The sequence below is a fragment of the Thunnus thynnus genome, chromosome 13, assembly GCF_963924715.1.
Source record: "Thunnus thynnus chromosome 13, fThuThy2.1, whole genome shotgun sequence".
In the NCBI taxonomy this organism is placed as follows: domain Eukaryota; kingdom Metazoa; phylum Chordata; class Actinopteri; order Scombriformes; family Scombridae; genus Thunnus; species Thunnus thynnus.
Window position 1 is genome coordinate 10,541,825 of NC_089529.1, and position 19,086 is coordinate 10,560,910.

General features: G+C 40.8%; 1 protein-coding gene and 1 long non-coding RNA gene across 3 annotated transcripts; one reads left to right on the forward strand and one right to left on the reverse strand.

Annotated features, from left to right (window-relative positions):
• The first annotated feature begins 347 nt into the window (after window positions 1–347).
• nlgn3b (neuroligin 3b) lies at window positions 348–18,009 on the forward strand. 2 transcript variants are annotated; one of them, XM_067607775.1, is made up of 7 exons: window positions 348–1,271; window positions 4,695–5,365; window positions 7,349–7,408; window positions 8,322–8,471; window positions 9,356–9,541; window positions 11,689–12,478; window positions 15,957–18,009. In XM_067607775.1, exons 2-7 carry the CDS (start codon window positions 4,885–4,887, stop codon window positions 16,753–16,755), a joined length of 2,466 nt encoding a protein of 821 aa, XP_067463876.1. In that variant the 5' UTR covers window positions 348–1,271; window positions 4,695–4,884; the 3' UTR covers window positions 16,756–18,009. The 2 variants fall into 2 exon arrangements, with proteins under 2 accessions (XP_067463876.1, XP_067463877.1); XM_067607776.1 differs by having other exon boundaries at window positions 349–1,271; window positions 4,695–4,788.
• Window positions 13,358–13,885, reverse strand: LOC137195002 (uncharacterized). Its single transcript, XR_010931045.1, has 2 exons — window positions 13,645–13,885; window positions 13,358–13,547 (listed from the first exon to the last, which is right to left on the reverse strand). It is a non-coding gene; the product is annotated as an uncharacterized lncRNA (long non-coding RNA).
• Window positions 18,010–19,086: the final 1,077 nt, after the last annotated feature.

Here is a 19,086-nt window from a genome sequence, read left to right on the forward strand (position 1 = left end):
GAAAAAAAAACGATATGTGGGGGAAAATGTTTGCTTTGTCAGCAGCTGTCTGGATTTCATTTCATACTGTTAGTGGATTTGGAGTGTATGGTCAAAGCAGATTCCATATGGGGATTCAGTTTATCCATTTAGATGACACTTCTGGAGAAATTTAACAGCGGAAAAGCCAAGTAAGCTTAAATCCCTAAATTAAAAATACTTAAAATAAACACATAAGAAACATTTATAGCAGCCAGCAGGCGATGAGTTCAAGAAGCACCAGAAACAATACCATAATACTGGTGATTTTCAGTATGCAGTGTATTTCATCATGAAAAGAACTTTTCGCTCCCCCTTGTCTTGAACTAATTTCCTGCCACCTGTGGTCATTTTGCATCACAACAGTTGTTAAAGGGTTTTCTATTGTGGTTAAATAGGGGGAAGACTCTCCATGCATTGCCCATCCAATCTGCTTGTTAAACAAGAGTGCAGGCCTGTTGTTTCATTGCTCTCATTAATTTGCAAGGCTCTCCAGCACTGAGTTTTGTTGTTGTTTTTTAGAAACAATTCACATAGTGTTCTGAGCACAGAGGTTTGATTAGTGAATCCATATTTTTTAGACTTAGCTACGAGGGGATTAGTTTATTAGAAATTTAAAATATACATATAGGCCTACATAAACATATTGGAAGACAGTTTGCAGTTTCTTTCTGGTGTTTTCTTATTTTCCTATATCCCATTTTGCCATGGCTGTAACAAATTTGCTAAAAGGCTTATATGTGCCAATGAAATGTAATGTATTCGCTCTAAACTACCCCGCACATCTTCTCACCGCGCAGGCCTGCACGCTTCTTGAAAAAAAAAAAAACACTTATCTAGTCAAAGGCAGATGGGTTTCGGCCGAGCACAAAGCATGTGAGTGCGTGAGTGCTGTCCGAGGTTTAAGGTGGTTAGTTAATGGTTTCTAAATTGGGATTTTGTCGGCTGTTAGAGGGTGAATTTAATGCACTGGCGTATCCCGGTGGTTGCCTAGTAACGCGCTGGCAGTGGGCGCCGTAGAGAGATCTCTATGGTGGGCGCTCCATTAAAACCGTTGGCGCTCCTGACCTTGGCGTCGTGAATGCGCAAAGCACGCAGACCGTGCAAAGCAGGAGATAAGAGTGAAGATCTGTGTGTTTGATGCTGAAACTGGGGGATATTTCACTCGCTGTCCGTTGTCTTTTTGCGAAACTGACGGGCATGGTATGGAGGAAATCTCGAGATGGAGCGCGTATCAGCTACTGTAAAAGCAGGTGAGTTAACCTAATGATTCTGGGCTTTTTTTTGTTTTTTTTCTCCGTGGGACGAATCTTTGTTCAGATTGATCACAGACATCTGAGCTAATTGTTTTATCTAGAGCTATTTCTCTACGATTGACCGTGATGGAGTAATTGTTGGCTCGTCAATTTTTTCCCCCCATTGTATCCAATATTACACCGTCCTAGACCTAGATTAAACAAGCTTCCCTGTCACAACGTGAGGCAGCACACACACACACACACACACACACACACACACACACACACACACACACACACACACACTACAGCAGTTTGTCGATGCTATCTGGGCTGTGGCTTGGTTTTCTCTGTGGGTCTGGATCATTTCATTCATTTATAAAAGCAGTGGTCATCATGTGGAGTGCCACCTGCATGTTTTCTGTCTGTTAGTCTTCCCTGCATCAATCCCTCCTCCTCTTTATTGCACTGCTATATTAGGCGGATTTGGGGGAATCCACTAAAACGGTCTGAATCCACACCAGTCGCATTACAAGGGCATTGGGAGCCCGGTACTGTTGTTGTCTGACATAGTAGGGCTTCACAAATGCTGTCATGACAAGGGGCCCCCGGCTACCAGAAACCAATCAATAAGATGCTGTCCCAGAGATTTTTATTAGTGGTGAATTGGTGTTGACTTGTGTGCCTGTCAATGATGCAGGTGTAGAGATGTGAAACATGATTATAACAATCATTTTAATACGTCTTTAACTGGAACCAAAGTCTGTCATAGTGATTTAAAGGCTCCAGGAAAACCCATGAGACCTGGCCACCACTGTGATGCATACACATCTGGCTGATGCTGCAAAATTGTCTGTTAGAATAAAATGTTATGGTCGTAAAACATTTTTTGAACATATCACTTAGTTGCTGAGTTATTGTAGGCATTTAATTGGAAAAAATATTTTACCCAGCTAGTGTCTTTCCTTACTTGTTGCCGGGCATTTTGCCAGTTTAAATTGCCCAAAAACTTGCAGTGTATCAAACTTGACTGAGTGATGGCTCACTTTTATTACATGGCCCATTTGGTGTAAGCTATAAAGCTTTTATCCACATCTGGCCCATCGCAGACCACAAGTTGGAAAAATTAGACTTTGCAGCCTAGTTGAAGGCGGTATTCAGTGGACTCTCTGCAGTAACATCAGGAAAACAAAATGAAAGAAGTGTATATCAGGTACAGTCATAAAAAAGCTAGCTTTGTTCCAATCAATCCAATTAGATGTTTCATTTGAAGTCACACTGGTAGAAAATGCAAATCTATTGATACAAATATCACGAATGCATGTATAATTTAAATGGAAATGCCGTTCATTTTAAGAATTCATATTATCCCTTTGATCTGCAGCAGCCCTGGTAGTTTTTTTTTTACTGCCAGAGCTGCATCTTAAGCTCGAGACAACTAACCAAGTCTCATTAGTGATGCCCACTGTGCAGCATGTGTCTGCTAATTTGTTAATTGATAATGATTTCACATCAGATTTTTTTTTTAACCTCCAAATGGAATCCAGTTATTTATTATCAGCGTCAGATCAAAACCAGAAGATGTGCCCCGATCTACAAAAAAAAAAAAAAATCAGGTTCTCCATCTTTTCCATTTTGATGTCTTGGGAGCCCGTATATCACTGTCAAATAACAGAGAGGAGAAGGAACAAATCTAAGTGTTAATTAAAACAGACAAAGCTGGCCCAGAGCAGAGAGGGGTACAGCATTTCTCAAATGAACCTCTGTGATATTACTCTAATATGTCTCGTTCTTTTTAAAAAAAAATTTTAAAAATGGGCAGACGGTGAGGCTGTGCATATCAGGTAATGTGCCGCACCTGTGAAAGAGAGGGGGCGAGTTGCCTTTATTTGTGTTTATTTTCCTGCTAGTGTAAACAAAAGTGTTGCAGGGAGAGAGGAAAGCCAATACACCGCATGTACGGTTAATTAGTTGCTCATATTCGAGGGAAGAAATTGTCTCCCGTCTTAATAGATAGGTTCATCAGTTTGAAAGAGAGCTGTTTAGCTGCAGTCTTTCACAATGCTCCAGGCAGTTTGATTAGGTTAACAAGCTTGTTTTTTGTTTTGTTCATTGACAAGCCAGCGAGAACCCCATGTCGAGCAATATATGCTTACTGCTGTGAGGACTTAAATGGGGTGCAGTTTAGATTACAAGATTGAAAGAAGCACAACACGGTTTTCTCTCTGTAGATCTGTACTTACATTTGACGTACAGTGTGCACATGTGATTAGGGGTGGATGTGTATCTCCTGTTTACTGAGGCATTCACAGTGTACGCTGATGAACCAGCTACTAGTTAACACTCATCCTCATATAGAAGCTCTGGTAACAGTGGTTTGTGTTAGAGATTGTTATCTGCACTTCAAGTGGTGTAATATTAGTGGAATTTGTCACTGAGAAAAATGTGGAATCAATTAGATTTTATCTAGGCTTCCAAAAGGGCTGCTATGTGAATTAGTAGTGTTTCTTAATACTTGATTTAGTGTTAAGAATAAAAAACAGTTTCATGTAGTTATTATGACAATAAAGGCTGAATAACACGCACTTTTCTTTCATTGACTAACCATTTGTGTTTGCTGAAAGAAGAGAAAACTGGGGAAAAATGGATTGCAGCACACACAGACTGCAACAAATCAGCTTTTCAGAAAGGCGTCAAAGGATCCTTTTCTTCCAATATTGAATTCCAACGGTCTTATGCTGCTATAAGCCTTTCTCAAGTCTTTCAATTAACCTGCAATTACTCTACTTCATGAGAAGGGTTTGGTGCTGGTTTGACTCCCATCAGACATGTTTGTTCTGTGAAACACTTCCATCACGCATCTTCATGTCAGCAGCTGAAAGTGTTGCTGACTGAAGATGGAAGACACAATGTTTGACAAAATGATTTGAGATAGGCTATTTGGTGTTTTTGAAACACTGAAACATCATAATCAACTCATAGATTTTCTTTCCAACGAAGACCTTTTAATTTCTCTTCAGTGCATATTAAAGATTTGTCTTTCTTCGCTGTTCACTGGGTTGCTTTTACATAAGAAACAGGGTGCTTAACACCTTTTTATCTTGAGATGCTTTTGCAGCATCACTCCAACATCACAGCAGATGGGTCTTTCAGATTCCTCCCATCGCCTCCTCCTCCACTGGTACATAAAGATCAGTATTTAATGATTTGTATATGTAAAAGCATACATTTGCTCTTATAAGACTGCAGTTTGTCCAAAGAGGTTATTAGCATTGAAGTAATACACAGCTTATATAAAAAATAGGTATTTTGAGCTCCAATATTTAGTAAGAGGATACTACTTTCATCAAAAATGTGTCAATTATAAAGATTTTCAAGACTATTTTCACATATTTCTGATGTTTAATTGTCTCATTTCTCTTATCCTCTTGTTTTCAGATCTGTGTGCACTGCAATGAAAAGCGGAAGCGAGGGTGGTCCATACCTGACTGAGGTGTATTTGGATTTGATAACCGTTGGAGCCAAAGGCGCAGTGAGTGATGTGTGTTTGACAGGGTCAGTGCAGAGGGACTGAGCGGACACTACAGTGTGCATTTGTGTTGTGCCAGGGCACTGTCTTGCCCAGACCATGTGGCTGGCTACATTTAGAGACCATCTGTTGCCTGCACACCTGCCACATCAGCAAGGGACTGTCACCATCACCCACTGTGCTCTTCTTTGGTGGATATTATGTTCCTGCTGGTCATTCACCAAGTCAACGAGCCAGAAATTCTACCCGTCAGTGACCACCCAGTTTGGGAAGCTGCGAGGCCTCAGGGTCCCCGTGCCCAGTGAGGTGCTCCGGCCTGTCGACCAGTATCTTGGGGTCCCTTATGCTTCTCCACCAGTGGGTGAGAAGCGTTTCATGCCCCCAGAGCAGCCCTCCTCTTGGTCAGGTGTCAAGAATGCTACCCACTTCATGCCTGTGTGCCCTCAGAACATCCACAACACCGTGCCAGAGATCATGATGCCCATATGGTTCACCTATAACCTGGACACAGTAGCCACATACATTCAGGATCAGAGCGAGGACTGTTTATATCTAAACATCTACGCTCCGACAGAGGATGGTGAGTTGGTGTGGTAAAATGGACAGCAACGACTATCCATGTCCATTGATCGCCATTATCATGTCGTCCTGTGATCATCATAAAGCATGTGTGCGACCACAGCTCGTGTCATTGCTGCCATAAAGGGCTGATTTACCATCCAAAGCACCGTCATCATCGTCTCACCTGTTGCAATCATATTACATTTAAAAATAACAATCATGTTCCTATTGTCAAGCAGGAAATTACTCACATTTTGGTAGTCGTGGCAACTGTAGATATTGTCCTGATGCCACTGAATGGATCTTTTGTTCAGATACAAAGAGAGGCATAACTAAGCATAAATATACTGGGGTATGTGCTTACTTTCCCATTAACAGACATCCAGGGAAATATCGCTGAGGTAAGGTGTTCAAGTATTGGTCTGCCTAAAATAAGCAATAATTTTCAACTTTTAAAATGATGAGCGTAGCATATTCAGCTGTTGCCACTGAGCATCAAAAGTAATCAGGAACAATTACTTAGTTAGGACATCTTGTAAAGCAAGCATTGCCGGCTTTTCATGTTTGTTAGAAAATCCAAAATTACTGTTTCTTCATATTTCACTGAATCATAACTCTGTTCAGACAGTGTGTCTGTTGGGGGCCAATTAGTGAGGTACATGAGTCAACTTCTATCTGTCGCTTGCCGAAGCCTTCCTATTTTTGTATCTGATAAAAGAGTAAAATGAACCAGCAAGGGAACATTTTGTGTGTCTGCTGTGAATCTGTAGATTAGCAGAACAACATAATACCACTGTGACTCTGTATCTTCCCTAAATCTTGTGTTGACAAACAGATTTATCTAATTCAGTTGACTTCAATGCTCCAATTAAACACGGTTTCTGAGAATGTATTGCCTTCCTCACAAGCATTCAGTGTAGTATAATGCAAAACATTCAGCATTCAAAGTTGAACCGTGTTCAGCTTGTGTATGTAACACGGCACTCTTTGACTGGCTTTTCTATGGTAGCGTAGCAACAACAGATAAACAGCCTGCTTGAGAGGTAGCTGTCCAAAATGGTGCAGCCCACATTTTATAAAGCCCCTGGTCTGAGTGCTTCCTAAAAGCCTCCTCACCTGCCACACAAACTGGTTAATTAAATTTCACATTTGCATTCATATTTCAAAGGAACTATCACAACCCACTGGTTCTATACATTTTTAGTCTTTAGACTGTCATTGTTTATTTATAATGCACCTTGGGTGTTCTGTGACTTTATCATTTCTTTATCACTGATGTGAAACCTTTGTTGTTTTCCTTTTTGCTTATCTCCAGTAGTCTTTTTGCCTTGTCAAATTTAAGAGTATGTTTTTTAAATTCATGCTATATAATATTTATTTTTGTGGCTTGATGCTCCACTCAAGGCAGAGTAGATCTCTACTTTGTTAATTAAATTATTCATTAATAAACTATGTACCTCATATCTTCAGTAACTGTCTTTATCTGAAGACTCAACACGATAGTTTGTGGAAAAATGTAAAACGGCACAGAGAGATAAGATGAACCAAGGAAGATCTATCACTCCAGTCAAAGCCGAGGCAGCTGAGTCAATATAACGATGTTAACAATGTAACAGTGTGTGTATATAAATATATATATATATACATATATGCATGTGTCCATGTATTTATACAAACTGTGTCATCCTTACAAATATCTAACAAGGAACAAGAATTTGTTACTTGATCAAAATAGAATCATAAACACTTATTATTTTGTAAGAGTTTCAACTCATAATTTTGTCACACATCTCTAAAGATTTTACATAATTTTATCTACATTTTGTCATAAAATAATTACAGGAAAAAGTGCGACATACTGCATGTAAATGGGCTATAATTTATGGATTTTTTTCTCCTAATTGTGTCTGTTTGATTGGACAGCATTTTCAATAAGAGGCACAGTCAACCATACTTTCTTTAAAATCCTGTACTTCTTTTTTTTTCCTCATGTGAATCCCAGGGAGCCAACACAAGAAAAAGGGGGCGGCTTTCTCACATGCTGAGACTCATATATCTGAAGGTATTTTTAAGAGCTCAAAGTCTTGATGCATGGATTCTTTTAGTTTGAGAATGAAGATCTCACAAATCTTAGTTTTTACTTTCCAAAGAAACTGTGTCTTTATTTTGAGTGGACTAAAAAAAATGTTATCCGATTACATAAGTTTGCTGTTGCTGCACCTCATGTCTTGAACCAAGTGCTGTTGCAATCCTCTCAGTAAGACCTACATCTCTGCTGCATGCACATTGATCTAGAGATTGCATTATCCACTTATTCTTCTTATTGTCTCTTTTAAAGACAGTCGTTGGACAATATAACAAATTGGTGTTTTTCTGCACTCAAAATAATAACACTATCTCAATTTTAGCTCATATTTGGAGATAACAAGAGCTCAGTGTAGTGTGGTACGTCTCAGTTCGAGTCAGAATCTTTAAGCTTATGCGTTCGTATAATATCTTGAACTGTACAATTCCATCATTACAGAATTTCCTTCTCAACTGGGACCAAACAAGTCAAATCAATTGATTTTTTTCTCTCCCTGTATCTCTAATCCACAGCATTTTATGATAAACAGCAGTGTCCAGATATGTATTACAGAACTGTAAAAAATGATGCATTGTAAAAAAAACTGTTGCGAATGACATTTGACCATTTAATTCATACACCCCTTGTCAGAGTGTATATATCATGCATTTTCTGAATGTCATTACAGCTTCCAAACCACAGGCCTACCACCCTAGCTTGCTTCTAAGCTCCTCTTCTATGCAGTCTTTACCCACACCTCATACAGAACAGTTGGGAAATAAAGTTTAGTAACTGTGCTCCATTAATTCTCCATTTCATTACTGTCGACTCTGCAGTTGTTTGCTCAGCATGTGTGTGTGTGTGTGTGTGTGTGTGTTTGTGTGTGTGTGTGTGTGTGTTGACGTTGCAGATATAAGGGACTCTGAGGCTCGACCTGTGATGGTCTACATCCATGGAGGCTCCTATATGGAGGGCACTGGGAACATGATGGATGGCAGCGTTCTAGCCAGTTATGGGAATGTTGTCGTCGTCACGCTCAACTACAGAATTGGAATATTAGGTGATGACGACGACTGTGTGGTAACTTTTAATGGTGTTTCAAATGGGGGCATTTAGCCTCTGTTTGATCAGAGAGAATAAACTGTCATAATGGTCGCTAATTCCCACTTGTGATGCTGTTATTAACCTATAAAAAGAAGAAGAGACGCGAGTGAAAAATGTAAAACAGTAGGAGAAAATATATAGATCTTGGTGGTATGGCATGGCTTGATTTGAATACAAATGTTGTCCTCAGAGGAAAAGTGATGCAAATACTTATCACACCCTGTCCTTGTTGCACACAAGCTGCTCTGTACCTGTTCTGAAAACACAGTTTATCTACATTTAGATAGATTTATCTAATCTATACAAGAATATCAGCCTTCGCCACTGAAAACAAAATGATTTAAATACAGTATGGAGGGATGCAGCATTCACACGCATATACAAGGTCAAGAGAATTTCCCTATGTTTAACATTCAAAAATGGTGCATTGTTTAAAATGAGACTAGAATACAAGGGAATGAGTAATAGGATCAATTGTAAGAGTACTGGTGACATCTATTTGGTTTTATGATATTAACTAATTTAAAGAATCATGCACAAGTAACAGATTTATTTATTCATGCACACTGAATGTTATGAATTCACCGCCGCGAGGAGAGCATTCAGATTTGATGAGCAGACTCACGATCACTTCCTGAGGCGTGCTGCTGCTTGTAGACTATTACGAGGAGTTGACTAAAATAGTCACTGTAGGAGAGAGCAAAGGCATATTTGCACCTGTGGGGAATGGTGTCAGTTTCTTCAGATGTCCTGCTGGGCTACAACTTTAGATCAAAGCTGTGACATATACTATATATCTTTACTTCAGCACTGGCTCTGTTGTCTCTCTCTACACGTCAGGCTTCCTCAGTACCGGTGACCAGGCGGCAAAAGGAAACTATGGACTTCTCGACCAGATTCAAGCTCTCCGTTGGATCAGTAAGAACATCGGCTACTTTGGAGGAGACCCGGGCCGCATCACAGTGTTTGGATCTGGAATCGGTGCTTCCTGTGTCAGTCTGCTAACACTGTCCCACCACTCAGAGGGTAGGAATCAGCCATTTACAATGTCATAGTTACAGTATCTCTGACTTTGATCAATACAGATTTCCTTAGCTATTAAGTTGAGTGGTAATTAATGCACAAGAAAATAAAGTAACTTAAAAGCAATAACCTGAAATACGTATCTATTTTGTTCTTTATCAAATGTATTTCTTAACTTAAAGTTGTCAATGTTACTGTAACAATGTTTCTATAACAATAATATTTAATCATTTTGGAGATTTGTTCTTTGTTTCAAGTGCAGCTGTAAATGGTCTGTCAGGGAGATGAAGTGTTATGATATGGGAGTAGGGTAAAGTGTGTATTCGTTAAATAAGTGATTGCTTTTGTTCCCCCTCCACTCAATCTAATCAGCCTAAAAGCTTTGCCTCTTTAAATGTGAAGCTCTTAAAGAAGCCTACTGGCATTATAAAGTTTTCAGCATGTCATCACATTCACCTGTGTCCATCCGTTTTGTAGCATTGCAGCTGATTAATATTTTAGTCTTCCGGATTTGTCGTCAGATTTGTTTACCCTCCTTTTCATACCTGCACAAACCCTTTCAAAATTTGTCCAAAAACTATTTAAAAAAAAAACCCATTAAATTTTGTGCATTGCTTTTCTGTAATTGCAAAACCTTGAGTGAAAACACCAAAGACAAGGTTGGCGTGAGGTTGAAGCTGGACCGCGATAAAAACGTCCAAATTCTTTGATATTTTCTGTAAAAATTGATATTTCTTTTTTTTCACCCCCACAGATGTATTAACAGTGCTTCAGTTGAAAACAGCATATTCTAGTCCAGTGTCCACTGTGTTATCAATTGCTGCAATATTAGTTTTGAAATGACAACATAAATCAATATGAATTAAATCATACACAGTAAAAATTACCTTCAGGAAACTGGTATCTGATATCCACTGAAAAGAAAAATAGGCAACATTAGAACATGCCATTTTGTGAACACTAATCCAAAGCTCCTTGTAAGAATCAAAGGTGTGTATTTTAATATGGGTGGCCCACTGGGAATTGAACCTCTTATCTTTGCGGTATCATCGACCCGGTCCTCCCATTGATGCTGGACAGAATCACAGGAAGGGCAGAAATTGTGTGTTTTCATCAATGCCAGGGAGGCTGCGGCAACTGTCCTTTGTGAGGTTTGTATTTGATGCCCTAGCTCGGCTGCAGCAAATGCACAAAGACCTCCGGCAGTCTTTGAAGTAGACTTGCTCGCTGCTGCCCTAAAAAAAATTTGGAATAAATGACAGGAACGGAGGGAGAAAGTGACACCGTCCCTGCACTCTTTTTCCAGCGACTGCTGTGCCTTAACCTCAGCAGAGTATTTTTTGAGTCAATATATATCACTTGTCATTTTTAGGTGGTAGATACAAAATCCCTAGAGACAGAGGTGACGCACTGCATATAAACAATTCAACAGAGCAGCGTGTTTACTGTATCAACATTGAAGGATCAGGGTTACTTGCATATTCAGCTCCCTACACAGACTCTCCGCCGCACAGTTGGCATCGGCGGTCTACATGTAAGCTATGCAGCTTGTTAGTAACACAGTATTAAAGATTCTGCAATTACAGTGCATCTGTGAATAACCAGTATAGGAAAACCAGCCACCTCCTCACTGAAACAAAGCTGCAAATTGATCATTAATTTGATCCGTATTCACTGTCATCTGCATATAGCAACGACACCACATGAAATAAATGAGGGGATCAACAGAGACCAGAAAGTATTCGTCATTTTTTTATCATTATAATTACAAAAGAAGGGGCCAACACCCTATTACCAGTTCATTTCTTCTCCCAGCTGCTTTACTGAGCAGCTGCTCATCAATAAGAATCAACTATCTGGCCTTTCCACTTTTTGTAATATGTTTTTCTCCCTGGCTAATATTCGAAGTACATGACATCTAGGCTTGATTGCTTTTATATACCTTTTTGTGTAGCGACAAGCCTTTGATTTAATTGTGAATTTACTGTAAAGTGAATCAGTGAGGATGTGTATTTGCTTTGAGCAGTTCAGAATGTTTTTACCTTTTGTCCCAAATGATGATACATATAATGATGATTTGAGGGTCTAGAGTACTAACCACTGTTCTCTGGGTCTCCTGTGTCTTTTTGTTCTGCATTCTGTGTCCCAAGGTTTGTTCCACAGAGCCATCATCCAAAGTGGTTCAGCACTGTCCAGCTGGGCTGTCAACTACCAACCAGTCAAGTACACTCGCCTGCTGGCCGAGAGAGTTGGCTGCAACGTGCTGGACACCGTGGACATGGTCTCCTGCCTGCAGAAGAAGAGTGCAAAGGAGCTGGTGGAACAAGACATCCAGCCCGCCCGATACCGCGTGGCTTTCGGCCCCGTCATCGACGGAGACGTCATCCCTGATGACCCGGAGATCCTGATGGAGCAGGGCGAGTTCCTAAACTATGATATAATGCTTGGTGTTAATCAGGGTGAGGGACTGCGGTTCGTGGAGAACGTGATGGACCTGGAGGACGGCGTGTCCGGCAGCGACTTTGACTTTGCTGTGTCAGACTTTGTGGACAGTTTGTACGGCTACCCAGAAGGGAAGGACACACTGAGGGAGACAATTAAATTCATGTACACAGACTGGGCTGACAAGGACAACCCGGAGACCAGGAGGAAGACCCTGGTGGCTCTGTTCACCGACCACCAATGGGTGGAGCCTTCGGTGGTGACCGCTGACCTACATGCCCGCTACGGTTCGCCTACATACTTCTACGCCTTCTACCACCACTGCCAGAGCCTCATGAAGCCTGTGTGGTCTGACTCAGCGCACGGAGATGAGGTGCCTTACGTGTTTGGCATCCCCATGGTGGGCCCAACTGACCTGTTCCCCTGTAACTTCTCCAGGAATGACATCATGCTCAGTGCCGTGGTTATGACGTATTGGACGAACTTCGCCAAGAGTGGGTGAGTAACAGCAAATCCAGGCACAAAAAGTACTTAACTATGAAAAGTTACACATCGAATCTCTCATTTTACATTCCAGCGTTTCCTTGGAAAGGGTCGAAGTGTTGGGATATAACATGACTGGCCTCGATTGTGCAGCCCTTACTTGTGTTGAGATGTTCAACCTCAAACTTCCGCTACTTTTACTCTTCCTTTATCACCCTGATTAAAGGACTATAGCATTCACCCTTAGGTATTGTCTCCTAATTAAGTGCAGTCTGAACTCCCACTGTCACTTCTTCCTGCCTGATCTCCTTTTCTCCTTTGTTAGTTCACAAGAACTCACACAAGAAAAGTGGTGCTCCAGTTCTTAATCAATTAATATGAATTCTTTTAAGCCTATTAATTGGGTTTATCATTAATCTGCATACTGTACACTTCTTACTGTAAGTTAGCTGTGCTTCCATTTGTTGTAATTGGTTGACCCTCACCATACACATAAGATTTATACTAAGTAGATATTTAATTGTATAAATTAAATATCTACCCACAACATGTCAAAAAATGGTGATGCGTAATTGTATAGTCACATTAAAAGATGAAAGTGGTGCCAGGCTGTCTTTTCTTAAAGTGCCAGTGTCATGTTTAGTTTTCTATATAATCTCTCTTTATGCACATAACAAAGTTTCATCACTTTGGGCAGGTTTCCTAAAGGTGATGGATCTTAAACTTTACAGCTCAATGCACATAAATGTTTAAAGCAGTTCCTCAGTGTTAAACAAAAGGTTATGTTGGAAAGGAAATTTGAAGAGGCAGTTAAGATGTACCACATAAACCTCTGTTACGTGGGGCAGATCAGGTGAACCCAAGTGCAGACACGCAGAGGCAAGGAGTCAAGGACACGGTAGGACAAGATTTTTATTAAAGCAGGTAAGGGGAAACTAGTACTGGTAGCTGGGAAACTGGGGCTGAGGCTTGGGCTGGAAGCGGGGAACCAGGAGCTTAGGCAGGCTGGGGCAAGGGGTGTAGGTCCGGAGCAGAATCCATGGAAGCTGGGTAGAGTGGAGGTCCAGGGCAGGGAAGGAGGGCACTGCAGTGAACAGGAGACAACGTCAGGCTAGGAAAAACAGGCAACAACAAGGTAACTGATAAATGCAGGCAAATAACGGGTTGAAGCATAGACTGACTGATGCAAAGGCTACAATCTGGCAGTGTGGATCTGGCTAGGCTGAGTATAAGTAGAGGTCTTGATTATTGAACGGGTTGCAGCTGGCAGGGCTCTGCTCTGATTCTAGCACACCTGTCTCCACTCACACAATCACACACACAAAGGGAGAGAGAGAGAGAGAGAGAGAGCCACTTGGGAAGTGGCAACAGGTAGGGAGACACGGGACTGAGGCAGGAATCATGACACTCCTCCTCCTTTACTGTGAGCTGTGACTTAAAGTTGGGTTGGGACAAATAATCCATTCATATATATCATGTCCATGTTTGCTTGTAGTATACAATATAGATACACCGGTAACAGGTATCAGTGTTTTTTTATTGAATGTACTGTTTAGATTTGAGTATGAAGCTTTCAAAGTTGGGGTAGGTCTGGAAAAGGCAAAAAAAATGTTAGAATTTGAAAATAAAGCCCTCCTCCTGCAGCTCTCCCCCCTGCGCTCTCTGTCCTAATCCCCTCCCACCAGACGAGCACAGGCATATGCACAAGCTTCATACGTGCACACAACACAACAGTTACTGCACTCACACACACACACACACACACACACAACTTCCGCTCAAGGCACAACAACCTTTAGTAAACAGTAAGCGGTAAACAGGATTACAAAAGTAATGAGTGTCCTATCTCCCTGCTTGAATTCAAGTGATATTGCGTCTCTTTCATTGTCCGCCTCCAAAACCTCCTTAGTCACTAAGGCTCTGAACCCAGTCCCAGAGCAACGAGCAGCACCAGGGTTCAGAGATGGCTCAGTATCCGACCTGAAGCCACAGTGATGCATAAAAATCTATCACAGCTTTTCACTTCTGGGAGCCGGGTTCACTTCGACTGAAAGTCTCTCTCTCCAGTGTTGTTGATAAGATGACTACAGGCAATAGTCCGATGATTACACATTGCTTTTCATTCTGCTTTTTGTTGATATTCTCGTCTTTTTCTTCTCTCCTTCTGCGATTCATGCAGTCTCATCACTTCCTATCCACCAGTATCCCGCTGCTCGCCTGGCCTCCAAACTTTCAGTGTTGTCTGTCCTTGTGTCATATGCTTATTACAGGCCTGCAGCAGCTACAGATGCTGGATTTTTTTATTTTTATTGTCAGAGCATTTGAATTATTGATTGCTGTTGGGGTGTACAGAGAATTTCAGCAAATATAACAAAAATGCTTCTAAAATACATTACCTACCCTAGCTTTATGCTAATAGGTGAGGTGAACTCTTACTTAACTAAGACATGAACTCTTGAACATCTTCCCTTTGCATAGAATTTTATCAGTTGTGGGTGATTTTGCACAGAAACAAAAAAAATTATCTACGGATCTATCTTTCCATAGGTCTCCTTTAGGTCCTTTTCATACATGGATTTGGGGTTATTGTTGGGAATAAGGAAGGGAAAAAGGAAGACAGGAGACTTCTTCAGGTTAATAAAGTCACCTAGGTTTCAGCAAATGAGAGTTTATTAGCCAAGACAAGCTATAGCCTGATGTTGAGCTGATGTTACACTACAGTAACTCCGCACTGGAAAAGCGGGTTGTTGAAAGTGCAGAATAAAGCTCTGCAGCACTCCCTCTGGCAGCTTTTTCTTTTTATAATTTGCCATGTTCACGTAAAAATTTTGCAGATAAGGGACACCTTAGTGATTTGCGTTGCAGTGGAAGACTCCACTGCAGCCCTGCTGGAGTCTTTACTGAATATTGAATGCAGAGCTGCAATGAATCCTTGTGGTTGATGACCCTCGCAGTAGGAGGAGGCACAGCATAGGTCTCTGTAGGCTACTGTGTTAGTGTGTAGTATTTAGGGAATGCTGAGCCCTTGAGGAGAGATGGTGATATTACATTGTGTTGATCTCCTTTTTGTTTGTGTGTTTTACAATTTAACAGACAGCCCTTCTCTTTTGCATTTGGAATGGCAACATTGTCTTTATATCTATGAGCAATGGTGCTAAAATCATTATCACAATAAAAATGAGGATATTTTCCAACAATGGTCTACATCTGGGTATCGCGAGTTTTAAAAAAAATCAAACAAATGCTCAAAGCAAGGAACTGGGTTCTACTATATGTAAAGCAAAAAGTTAAATAACTAATTTTGTTTGGTTTAATATTCTAAATCATTAATTATGGCAACAAAACTTCTACATCAATAACTTGATAAGATCATGTTATCGCAATATGATTTTATTGAAATAGTATTGAATTATCACCCTGCCTTCACACTAGCATTCAGCTTCCTTTCAACACATTTTATGACCCAAGTTTTCTGTCTATCATGTGTCTGTAGGGATCCTAACAAGCCAGTGCCACAGGACACCAAGTTCATCCACACCAAGGCCAACCGCTTCGAGGAAGTGGCCTGGTCTAAGTACGACCCCTATGACCAGCTGTACTTGCACATCGGCTTGAAACCTCGTATCCGTGATCACTACCGCGCCACCAAGGTGGCCTTCTGGAAACACCTTGTGCCCCATCTCTACAACCTCCACGACATGTTCCATTACTCCTCCACCACTACCAAGGTCACCCCGATGGATCCCACCCAGTCCAATGGTAAGAGGCCCGGCAGCACTGGCCGGCCCCCTGTGTCCACTGCCCACAATGGCAACGAAGGCGGGAGAGAGATGGGTCCTCTGATCATGCCAAACCCAAGAGATTACTCCACTGAGCTCAGCGTCACCATTGCTGTGGGGGCTTCACTGCTGTTCCTCAACGTCCTGGCATTCGCCGCTCTGTACTACCGCAAAGACAAGCGTAGTCGCCAGGACACGTCCCAACAGCCCAGTCCCCAGCGTGACAGCAAAGGCAACAACGTGAGCCACACCACCACCGTAGACGAGACCCTGTCATCCCAGCAAAGGAACCAGTGTGAGGCCCTCCACAATCCTCACCACGTCTCTCCCAGCTTGGACTACTCACTCAGCCAGCGCCGCTCCCCTGACGACATCCCTCTGATGACCCCCAACAACATCACCATGATCCCCAACTCCCTGATGGGCCTCTCCAACATGAGTCCATACAGCACCTTCCCTGCTGGTTACAGTTCTGCAGGCCTGCCCAGCACCCACTCTACCACACGGGTATAGCCTGGCCGGAGACGAGAGGAGACCTGCGACGTACATAAAACACGGAAATGTAAAGCTGTATTTAGGATGTGTAGGTAAAATAGGATTGAATATGTTCGTTCTGTCTTTTCCAAAGGTGTACAACCTCCAACATCCTGCCTTTGCTCTCTCATAATAGGAAGTCTAACTGCAGAGTCATTTTATAATAATCATTTTCAAAGGCAGTGAAAAAGAAAAAGTGCATTTCATTTTCCACTTTGGCTTTTTTGGAACTTTACCTAGCAAGAACTTAGTATAATGTTTATACAGTTGGATTTGTATGGGAAGCTTTTTCTTACTCTGTGATATCTATTTTGATCTCGTGGAACAAAGTGACATTACAACTCGTGGCGGACAGAGATGAGATCTGGGAAAAGCTGAAAAGCAGTATTATTATTACTATTATCAAGCTATTTTATACATATTTCTCATGGTACATTGCTTATTATGAAAATGTATTTTTACTGTAATTACTTTAAAATGCCTTGTAACTCGCTCACATAAGGAATTGCTGTGGAATCATAACAATAATGGATTGAAATTTTACTCAAATACTGGTCACACATGTTAACAATATCCAATTTAACCAAAATATGTCTATCTGGCAATGCTAAAAATAGCACCCCCGTGTGTGTGTGTGTGGGTGTGTGTGGGTGTGTGTGGGTGGGTGTGTGTACTGAGAAGTGCGCTACAAAAATGTAAATTAGGCATTGTTTGAAAGTAACCATTCAGTTTTGCATATGTAGTGTTGTGTAATCTATTGTAGTCTATTTGAGTATCCTTGCTATATTTTTGTTTCATGTGTCTCTGATTTTGCTTACTACACTGTAGGAATATAACTTCTGCTTTACTATAAAAAGAGACTCGCTTAAAAAATGTGTTTTCCTACTCTAACCAACACATGATTCTTTTGGCTTGGCTTGTTTGTACAGAATAAACTTAGACCAACATTTTATTTGTCGTTTGTTTATGAATACTGTAAGGTCTTCAGAAAGATAACTGTAATTACATTCTAATTGTATGTATACCAACTCAATTATTCACATTTTAAAAGGAGTTTCATGAAACTTACAGATTATTGCTCCTGCTCCAAAGTGGTTTGGACCCCATGCGTACCAAGATATATCCGGGGGTCACTCTTTACTGGATGGACATGATGGACGTCAAGCTTTGAGATTTGATGTCTTTGAACCTGTCATAATGTTGTTTAACCTAAATGAGACGACTATTAAAAGATTTTTGGAACTAAAGATGGGTCTTGTCAAAAATTGGGATTTGATCACACTTTGTATGAATAAGGCAAGTATAATAACTGGCTTAAAGGTGTCTTTAAAGAGATATTCATAACCGTGTGAAATGTAATCCACACCTACTCAGTGTCTGGGTCCAGGTTAACTTGAGAGTTGGGGTCAATGTTAGAAAAAGAATCAGGTTGGATTTATCTTGGGAATAAGATGGAGTCAGTAAGTTATGTAAAATAAATTATACATTCTTCTTCTGACAAAACTAAAAGTTGAAATTGTAAGAAATGAAATGAACCCTTGATCAGTTCCTTATACTCAAGTGTTTTATCTCTACAACCTTACTTGCTCTAGTAGCTTATGGTGGCTAATGTTAGCTAACTTTTCAAAGTATAATGTTGTGTTACTGAGTCAGTTAGCTAACTTTCTGACTACGATTTTTGCTACTATTACATTAAGTTTTACCATTTACCATTATGTTACGGTAGCCTATGTTAAATCCAAATGACCCCTGTTAAGCAGAAGTTACATAGTCTCTCTTTAAGGCACTAGCGTCAGACACTATAGACATGCACCAGTAGTCATGTCACACTGTTGAATGTACAGTTTATAAAAACCTGACCTGTTGATAATAACTTAACTATCCCACCCCATCATGTTTCTCTGCCATACTTGACTGTCAGCCATATGAACATTGAAACTGTTTTTTCTAGCCGTAATCATTCTTGTTCTTCATACTGCCCATTAAAAGAGCTCCTCCAAATGCACTTACAAGTGTTGGGCGACAAAATCCACCCTCCTCATTTTGACCAAAAATGTATTTAAAAGTTTGTCTGAAGCTAATATGAAATGTCAGCTGTCTGAGTTAGTCTAATGAAGTGGATATCTTTCACAGTTAGTCTTTTTAGTAGAAAATTCCCTCTTTGTGTCTCGACAGTGTTTCCCTGTTCAGCCGCAGTGGAAGGACTGTAACAAAAAGAGGGGATTTGGCACTAAAAAGACTTTGAAAGATATCTACTTGATATGACTAATTTGGGCAGCTGAAGCTTCATATTAACTTCAAATAAACTTT

What these genes read in the sequence shown, in the direction of transcription:
- nlgn3b (XM_067607775.1), top strand. Translation starts at nt 4,885, where the DNA reads ATGTGGCTGGCTACATTTAGAGACCATCTGTTGCCTGCACACCTGCCA. An exon ending in CTACGCTCCGACAGAGGATG is followed by an intron (nt 5,366 to 7,348) that starts GTGAGTTGGTGT and finishes TGTGAATCCCAG; the next exon opens with GGAGCCAACACAAGAAAAAG. An exon ending in ACTGTCCCACCACTCAGAGG is followed by an intron (nt 9,542 to 11,688) that starts GTAGGAATCAGC and finishes CTGTGTCCCAAG; the next exon opens with GTTTGTTCCACAGAGCCATC.